At 39.0% G+C, this 10,029-nt stretch overlaps 1 protein-coding gene across 1 annotated transcript; it reads left to right on the plus strand.

The window, feature by feature from the left end:
- The first annotated feature begins 1,918 nt into the window (after nucleotides 1–1,918).
- On the plus strand, nucleotides 1,919–9,369 carry LOC117301664. Its single transcript, XM_033785693.1, has 9 exons — nucleotides 1,919–2,264; nucleotides 4,412–4,553; nucleotides 4,959–5,080; nucleotides 5,474–5,850; nucleotides 6,406–6,662; nucleotides 7,166–7,370; nucleotides 7,924–7,997; nucleotides 8,473–8,589; nucleotides 8,997–9,369. The coding sequence occupies exons 1-9, from the start codon at nucleotides 2,133–2,135 to the stop codon at nucleotides 9,179–9,181; spliced, it is 1,611 nt and encodes a 536-aa protein (XP_033641584.1). The 5' UTR covers nucleotides 1,919–2,132; the 3' UTR covers nucleotides 9,182–9,369.
- The last annotated feature ends 660 nt before the right edge of the window (nucleotides 9,370–10,029 follow it).

The raw sequence follows: 10,029 nt of genomic DNA on the forward strand, positions 1-10,029 counted from the left end.
CGCGCGAACTGATGGCTCCCCGATTTCGACATGAGGAGTCGAAATCGGGGAGTCATCAGTTTGCGCGAGAGCAGTGATCTCGCGAGAGCACTATCTCAGCGCGTGGGGCCTATTTAACGACTTGTCGACAAGTCTAGAGTTGAGTTGAACTGAGTCAAACTTTAGTCAAATCTTAATTCTTACAAGATGGTTGATGGTTGGACACCATATTTACTGATGATTTGCTCAAATAAAGAAAACAAAATAGTTAATGTGCTGACGATTTAACACTTCATGTTCCTAATACTATGCAGTGCCGATCTATTTAATCTATTTAAGCTATAACAAATTATGATGAATGTCTGTGCCTTTAAAAGTTTTATCATTCCATTTAAGAAACAAAAGGGGAAAACAGTGTAAAGTCTTGCTGTGCTTGGCACTTTCTCCTGCTTTTGTTTTTGGACAAACTGATGTTGCATTTTTATTTAATACAGTTGCCTTTTTGTCGAGTATGAACCAATATTAATTATAATCACCAAATATAATGTTACATAACTGTAAATTAAACAATTTTGCATGGACTGTATTTAGGTATTGAGTGTTTTCACCTTTTTGTATTCCTTATAATGTAAATTTTAGAATGTGTTCATACAAGTAGCTTTTGTAACCTAGTGTTAGCCTGGTCTATTAAAACTCTAAATTGTCAACAACTAGTCCTCTCTCCTGATTCATTTAGTCTAGGATAACTTACTTACAGGGGCACTTAGCCCTATATAGGACTCTTCCTCTGTAGTACAAATACGTAAGTGTAAGACCACCAGGGCTAAGGGGCACTGATCATTGCATGCATGTGTCTCTATATCAGGGGTGAGACATTTCAGACTTTTTTGATTCTGCCTTTTAAACAAAAACTGTCGGCGCTTTTATCTAAACACTGACGACATTGTTCTCAAAAGCTCCTTGGAATCTACAATATAACGAAAATGCCTTCTTTTCAATATACATCTAAAGATCTGGCCCAAGTTTCAGACTTTTTTTCTGGTATATAATATTGGCGCTATAGATGTACTGCGAGCACGTTCGCGCTGGCCATCATCAAAGTAGAACAGCTAGTCACGTGCATTGAGGCGGTGACGTCATAGTTCGCATCCAACGTTTATCCAAACAGCCGTCTGAAAAAGAAAAAAAAATGGAGAATTCGCAGAATCACAAAAATGGTAGTTTGTCACGTAACTCGAGAGTCGAGGTCGAGGTAACTGAATTAAAGAGAATTTGCAGAATCAGTACCGCACGTGCATTTCCCTATCATATATTATACAAATATTGACTGCTTCGAGTGCTATGGTTAAAACTATGACTCCCGAGGTGATCCCCGGGAGCGTTCTATTTTCCCGAGGCGAAGCCGAGACAACATAACGCTACGGGGATCACCGAGGGAGTCATAGTTTTTAACCATTGCACGAGTAAAAGCAGTCAATATTTGTTTTATAACACCCCAAACATTTCTAAATACCTACTATTATTACTAAGTTACAGACCTGAATGCTACAATCCACGGACGACGCGAATACAGATTGCAAACACTTTTACTGTGCTGCATTTAGTGTCGTGCAATCCGAAATGGTTACAGACTATTAATTTATCATCCTCGTATACGTAACGGACGTCTGGGTACTGCACGCCGTGTGCTAGTCTTCGGACTATAGCGCATGGCAAACCGACGCACTATCACACGGCCGTCGTCTAGCAAAACTAAGACATGTCATGTGACGCGCTCTAAACCAATGAGCAGGCAGAATACTTGCAAGGGGTGTTATAATACGTTTTATTTTAGATTGACAGAAAACCAAATCGCCAACGACATGTGATAATGAAGTTCTTTGACATTGATTATTAATCGGGGATCAATGTCTTACCGACTTCTGTAACCATTAAGATAAGAAAGGGCGATCTCGGCGAAGGGCATAAACACTCACTCCCTATCTTTGTTATGCAGTAATGTAAACAGGCATCACGTGGATTGGGCTGGCTATCGGTAAAAGTTCCAGTGTGCACTAGTTTACGTTTATACACATCTCACACTGCTGCCAATTGCAGTCGTTTGGAACCAACGGGAATTTCTCTTAGGTTGGGTTGCAGTAGCTGCATTAAAGATGTTTCCAGCACCTTTACAGTCGACTAGTGTCTTATTAATTGGAGTAGTGGTGAGCTTGGTGTTTCAAGTCACGTGTGCTCACATCTGCATAATCTCACCTCGACAGAGAGGCCCGTTTGATATATCACATGTAAGTTTGATGACAAAAATAACATTAATCATTATGTTTGTGATGCTTTGTCGTGGTATAGGCCTAGTGATTAGACTGCTTGAGTTTCAGTTCACAGAGTTGTGGGTTCGAATCCTATCAAGTTAACTGATGATTTCACAATGACTAGAATAAGTATTGTGTAGTAGACTGAATCACAGTTTATTTATTTGTACAATTCAAAATCATAACCATGTGTTTGTATGAGGAGACATTTGGCTGTTGCCAAAGTTGGTGTTATATATTATCCTTGTGGGAGTTTGCCATGTTCGACGGGAATATTATCTACAACACCCTGACTTCTTTCTTCGTCATGATTATGGACGATTTGGCTGCCATGCCCCCCCCCCCCCCCCGCTCAAGGGATCATAAACATAAATTAAACACACGTTCTCGCTATACTTCTACAACGTAGGACGTTTTACACTTGCATGAAACATTACTAAACAGCAAACTATTCAATGGCGTGCCCTAAAAAGGCACCGACAAATCACGAGTTAATGGTGTTTATCATACCGTAACAGATTACCATAACTATAAATGTGTTATGTATTTCTACCTCCATACAAAAATCAGACGTATACAAAACACTATGGATAGTTGCGCTTATAAAAATAAAGTCATTGGATCTATGACAGAAATAGGTCAGGGTGCCGAAGCAGTCAACATTGTGATGCATAGTGTGTAAACCTATTGGTAGGGTCGACTAAATATGATCCGTCTCGACATTGTTGTATGTTCACCCCGGACGAACTTTAAACGGCACATCCATTAGTTTCACAACTGTGGTAGGAATTTTGGTGTGTTTTTCTAAATCGATGCAAAAAGGGAATCCTTAAAAAAGAAATCCCAGGAAAATTGTTGAGGATGGCAATTTTATGCTCAATAGTTACTTTATTCCCGATTCAGTTGTTTCACACATTCCTATAGAGTTTAGTCGCAAATCGGGTGACAGTTATGAATGAATGACGCTGAGATATTCATTTAAAAGTCCGGCCAAGATATTACACTAATCAGACCAAAGTTCAATATTTAAAATTGTGTAAATAGCACAATCAGTCTATCGATAACTTGCACTATCAGTGATAGTGCAAGTTATCGATAGAGTTCGTCGCCACTAGCCTATACACGTGAACTTTTATAATACGTTTAATGTAAGGCCAAGTAAAAAAGAAACATGTTTAGCGTCCCCGCCCGCTTCCTTTTAACAGGCCGCCTCCTTTTTTATTTATTTTTTATTTTATTTTTTTATGCACATTATTTTTTTGTTAAGGGTTATTTTAAACGATCTCAGCTAAAACAATCTGATGTCTTGTCTGAATGTCTTGACCAAAATGTTTCATTTATGTATTGTGTTTTTGAGCAGTATAAAAAACAATGGATGTTTGACATTTTTAAAAGAATGGCGGTCATCTTGAAATAAAAAATAAAAAGCCCCTCCTCCTTCCTTTTTTTGAGAAACCCGGACGCTAAACATGTTTCTTTTTTTACGTGGCCTAATCTTGCAACCGTAAAGCATAAATTGATTACACTTTGTGTTCCATTCAAACCATGGAGGTAGAATTCTACCTCCATGTTCAAACTAAGTATTTAAAGTACATTGCTATTGTTGGTGAATCCCACATTGTTTTTGAATCTACATTGTACGTTTTATGTTAATTATTTATGATTTTAAACTTTTCAAAGTGGGAGACAAAATTACATAAACACTCGCTCTATGAGCTGCGGTGGTTCTAAAAGCACACTGTGGTTTAACAACTCGACGTTTCGTACAGTGTGCTCTGATCGTCTTCAGGGGAATGCTCCTTTACTGTGCTTTACTGCGAACATGTTTTTTAATTTATTGAGGGCTCAAAGGGAAACTAAAATGAAATTCTTGATGAACTACATGTTTAGGCATTGATATGCAGAAAAGCAATACAAAACAAACTAGATAATAACGTCGAGAAGGATCAGACCTTAGGTTCACACACTCGTGCTTCGGCACTCTGAGCCGGCCGTTTCTTTCATAGATCCATGGCTTACTTTTTAAAATCGTTGATGAATTACATGTGTAGAGGCATGCAGAAAAAGTAACAAAACTAGACAATTATATTGACTACTTTTGGACCGTGTTGTTGTTACTCCAGCCAGCAAGCAGTACATGCATTCGCCATGGAGCACCATGCGGTGGCATGCCGCCTGAAACACCCACAGTGAAGTACATCGGAGGGACGACTATCCTCGTGAAGTTCCAGCAGAATTTGAACCACTATGAAATCGGCTATCCTGGTAATGATCATTTCACAAATTAATGCCACTTTATATTTCAACGAAGAACCAGATAGCTAACGGATTTGGGACCTTTCTTAAACCAGCCCTTTCCTTTTCCTCCATCACCCTTTCTGTCGGCTTCTCTCACTTTTTATTTCTTTCAACTTGATCGCTTCTGTCACACCAGTTTACTTATTAAGTGTGTTGTGCCGCCATTTAGACTTCGAGAAATACTTTGCTAAGGTTGAAACGTCAGGGGTCGATTTCACAAAGGACTCAGTCTAGGAGATTTTCAAAACTTAAGTCTAGTCCTAAGTTAGGACAAGTAACTTGTCTTAACTCGAGATAAGACTATTAACTCTTTGTGAAAATCCACCCCAGGTCACTAAACTTGTATGTAAAATTTTTTTCAAATTTTGTCAGGCTACATGGACGTTGCTCTTGCCAATAACACGTCAGATGATGCACACTTCGACATTGTTGCAGTGTTTGGTGATATGGATGAGCATGCGCAATCACATCAAAGAAACTATACCCTACCGCTGGTGAGTTCATTTTCAAGTTCGGTTTGAGAATGAATTTAAGCTTTTATTTGTAAAGCAATGTACTCTGTATGTTCGTTTTACAATTTAGTATACATCTAAAAGCACAGTTAGCGCCTATCAGGAATCGAGAAAAGATGTTTCGTATATGTGTCCCCGAATATCGTCTCTTTAGATTGGTCCCTGCCTTTAAAGACATGCATTGGTGTTACGTGTACAAAGATGTCATTGGATACAATGATATTATTTGATAAAATTGATGTGACGTAATTAGCTTTCCATAGCTGTGTTATGGTTGGTCGAGGCTACGAAGGTTATTTTGTTAACTGCATTTTTTCATGTTTTTATTTGAATTTTTTTTAACTGCATTATTTCACGTTCTTCGTTTTTTGTCAGACTTTGCCCGACATTGACTGTCCCCATTGTGTGTTACGAACGAGATACATTGCGCACAAACCCGGAGAGACACCATTCCTTCAATGTTCAGATATCACGATCCAATCATCCAAGTCAGCAGGACTCGTCACAGAGGATATCCAGAGTCGATCGTCCCCGTCGTTTATAAACAAGCTTCTGGGTACGAGGTCAAAGCCATCCGTAGACGTTCCCACCACAGCACCATCGGCCACCTTGTATGGGTTTGCCTGGAACGCCGAGAAGTCTGGCGGCAGTATGTTTGTAACAGTTGATACGCAGACCGGAGTGAAGGCAAAGGCCGGATCCATGTATTTTGGTCTCGGATCCGGGATTCAATACGGAACACCATCCCCAGTGTAGGTGTGGCAGGAGATTCTGTCCCCCATGTGGTGAACTGTGTACAATTCTTCCCTTTTGAATCCTCCTTCTCTAGCCCATGTTAATTTCCCATGGGGGACAGCATCTTCGGCGGACAGATTTCCCTATGGCAGAAGGCATCCACATAAAATGCTGTAATTCAGATAACAAAATGACCACTGCAACGACAGTTTGGCATAATTTTGTATACATTTTTAAAGAGCGACTCTAAGGTCAAATAATGCACTTTTGTAATGCACTAATTTTTCAATTGACTATTGTTTGAATTTTAGCATTCTTTGACCATACCTTTAATAGACCCCTTGCACTAACCGCCATCTTTGATGAAACGTGCACACGTGGAAGGCAATCATTGGCTAAGAGATGCGCAGCGCGTCACACGTGCACATTTCCCATTGTTTTACATTAAAAAATTGTGATCGATGACGTCATGTGCAATCCATACGTAAGAGCAAACACAAGTATTCTCTTTCCCGATGTAACATTAACATCTACTGAATTATGCATGCTTGTCTTGTTCTTTAATTATGCAGCGCACAATCAAACAAGTTCGTCTTGGACCAGATTGTTTGCTATGGTCGTGAGATGCCTTACTTGAACCTCATAGAGCATCGTAATGGGGGGTTGGATGCCACACCTAATAAGATCCTATGGATTGATATGGTGGTCAAGGAGATTGCTGGAGAATATGAACTACAACTTCCTGAAGAAATCCCTATTGTTAGTATGGTGCCTTATCTTAGACAGGTCTACCTGACTATCCAAATCAAAGAGATTGAATCCAACAAAGGTACGTATTGGTTTATAAAGGCCTTGACACATGAGGCAATTTTTACATGTAACTTTTACACAAGCAATCAACATAATGATAATGCATGTACAGGACCACTTTGGTAGCACATGAGTAAAATTTTTAACATTGTCCTTGCTCTATGGTCTTACGATCCACAACAAAAATGTGAACAATGAAAAATGTGAATGGATTTTGTTCTTGTATATTGTCAGGAACTGGTTGCCGATGATGAAACAAAAAATATGCAATGTAACATTGTTAACGCTCACAAAGTGTAGAACTTTAGCTGTATGGCGCCCTCCCTCGCCCTAATGTCAAAAGGCGGTTGTTCATTGGCCAAGATTATAAAATAACAACCACCTTGAAACATTAGTACTGAAACATGCATTTTTGAAAATGTTAATAACGATCTAGAGCTACGAGGTTGTCTCATTATTGTCTTCATTTGTTTTTATAAACCAAAATAATAGTTTGGCTGACATGAATTTTTGCTTTTCCAGGAAATTTCGTATTTCAGTACGCCACAATGACATACGTAGGGAAGTATGAGCTACTACATGTAACCAAGACCCCTGAGCCACTCTATGTGAACTTCCTGTCTGCTTGTTTGAACTACGAGACCAAAATGCATTACATGCTAATTGGGAATGAGAACTCTCTGCAGAAGCTAAATGCAAGAATCTACTCATTTGACGTGGCAAAGAGGTAAGAGTTTAGTGCGGTTTTATTTATTATATTTTTGATGAAGCACGGCCTGAAATCACAATCCACTCTCCCTCCAAACACGTCATCCAAGACAAGCTGCCACCAGAAGTCCTTTTCCCCTAACGACAAGAGACTGGAACCAGCTACCATTCTTCACCAGACTCAAAGTTTCATGAAGTCCTTAAATCAGACACACACTGTACGGAATATTACCGCCAAAATATCTTCTTGAGAAATAATGATGATTATATGTGGCTATACTTAGACTTGTGGACAAGTCGTTAAATCGGCCCCACGCGCTGAGATAGTGCTCTCGCGAGATCACTGCTCTCGCGCGAACTGATGGCTCCCCGATTTCGACTCCTCATTAACGAAATCGGGGAGCCATCAGTTCGCGCGAGAGCAGTGATCTCGCGAGAGCACTATATCAGCGCGTGGGGCCGATTTAACGACTTGTCCACAAGTCTAGGCTCTACTATGTATTAAGCAGCTTTGAAACTTCAACTACTTATTCTTTTTTTACTAACTCACCTTTTCCCCTATAATGTCACAGAAATCTTACAAAGATTACCGAAGTGGATGTGAGTCAATACACAATCGCTGATATTCAAGTTTACGAGAAGACGGGTAAGGTTCAGAACTTCCTAAGTGGCCATGTGTTATTCTGTTCTCTATACTAGTTTTCCCCTGTCACCCTCCAATCCAACCAGGTTTTCTTTTTAACAAATTATTATACTGCATTCAATTTCGTCTCCCTGCACAATAGACCCCTTCCGTTGGCCGCTATCTTTGATGAAACTTGCACACGTGAAAGGATGTCATTTGGCTGAGAGTCATGCGCAGCGCGTAAATGCGTGCACTTTTCCAGAAGTTGAACCAAAATGGCGGTCAATGACATCATGTAAAACTCTTCTGTTAATATTGTTCGTTTAATACGGTTCGTTGTCGTTGTATTTAATTGCACCGGTCTTCAGCTGTTGAATATTATGAGATTGATTATAATTATAGTTGAATAGCCTCTTGATACTTGTATAAAACGTCATGATCTTTTGCGGGCATTATTGTAATGCTTTATTATAATCTTTGTAATTTTCTTTTTTAGGGGAATTGCTGTCCGTGTCACCCGGTCTCTTTGGTGACTCGTACCCAGCCTACACACTAGTAACACTAAATCCAATGGATGGTTCCATTAAGAAGAAATATGAAGTTGCACCTGCAGGTATGGTTAACAATTATAAGTGATTGTAAAATGCAAATTAGTAGGGTTTGAAACTTTGCATGTTGGGAATGAATGAAGTCTCTTGCCTGTTGGAACATTTTTTTTTTTTTTTTTTTTTTTTTTTTTTGGGGGGGGGGCACTGATCTCTGAGATCAGCGGGCCACTTACATTGCTTTTTAATAAAAGGCGTTAAGGAAACAAACGTGTGCACTTCATTGGGTCCCGAATGTTGGCGGTCTACATGTTTGGGTGCCAAGCCATCCAACCTTTACATGATGTATGATCACACCAAAGTGAACGATAGGAGGAAGCGGCAGTCAAGGGCAGCCCTTTTGCGACTTTTTTTGTTCAACCCCAAATCAATCCATTAGTCATTCACTTAAATTTGTTTGTATTTTTCTCTCTAGGAATATTCCGCCAGTATTATGGAGGGAACGTCATCAACATTGACCAAACAAATGGAGTTCTCTATCACGTCCTGCAAACGGAAAGTTTCAAAAATATCATCGCAACTATTAACCTTAATACAGGCGCAGTGTCCTATTCGGGTATTACAGATCTTACGAAAATCTACAATTTGGCTTTTTACTAGAAGTGAACTGTTTTATTCTGTCAAAGATTGATCTTCAAGTTGTTTAATGAATAAGCTGACTAGGCACTTCAATACATTGTTTAGTATATTATTTCTAATTGACAGTAATAGAGTAGTTTAAAGACACTGGACACTATTGGCAGTTGTTAAAGACCAGTCTTTTCACTTGGTGTATCTCAACATAATTATGTATAAAATAACAAAACTGTGAAAATTTGAGCTCAATTGGTCGTCGAAGTTCCGAGATAATAATGAAAGAAAAAACACCCTTGTCACACGAAGTTGTGTGTTTTCAGATGATTGATTTCGATACCTCAAAATCTAAATATGAGGTCCCGAAATCAAATTCTCAAAAACTATGTTACTTCAGAGGGAGCCGTTTCTTACAATGTTTTATACTATCAACCTCTCTCCATTGCTCGTTACCAAGTAAGTTTTTATGCTAACAATGATTTTTTAGTAATAACCAATAGTGTCCACTGCCTTTTAAAAGAAATGGAATGTGGAAAACTACAGGGATGGATTGGGAAGCTGTAATCCAGGCGCAGTGTCATATTCAAGTATTACTGACCTTTAAGAACATCTACAATTAGGCTTATACTAGAAATAAAATAAAATGCTATTTCACAGATTGAGCTTAAAGTTGTTTAATGGATAAACTGACAAGACACTTCAATACATTGTTTAATTGACAAAAGAGAATGTTAAAAAGAAGTGGGATTAGGGAAACAACATGGATTGTACCAAAGGTTTGCCGTAACACCATGTAATGACTATATCTCTATATGAGTTGGGGTGGTTCTGCAAAAATTGTACTTTGGATTGGGAAGCTGAAATCTAAAAGCTCA

Source organism: Asterias rubens, chromosome 17 (genome assembly GCF_902459465.1).
Source record: "Asterias rubens chromosome 17, eAstRub1.3, whole genome shotgun sequence".
NCBI classification, from domain to species: domain Eukaryota; kingdom Metazoa; phylum Echinodermata; class Asteroidea; order Forcipulatida; family Asteriidae; genus Asterias; species Asterias rubens.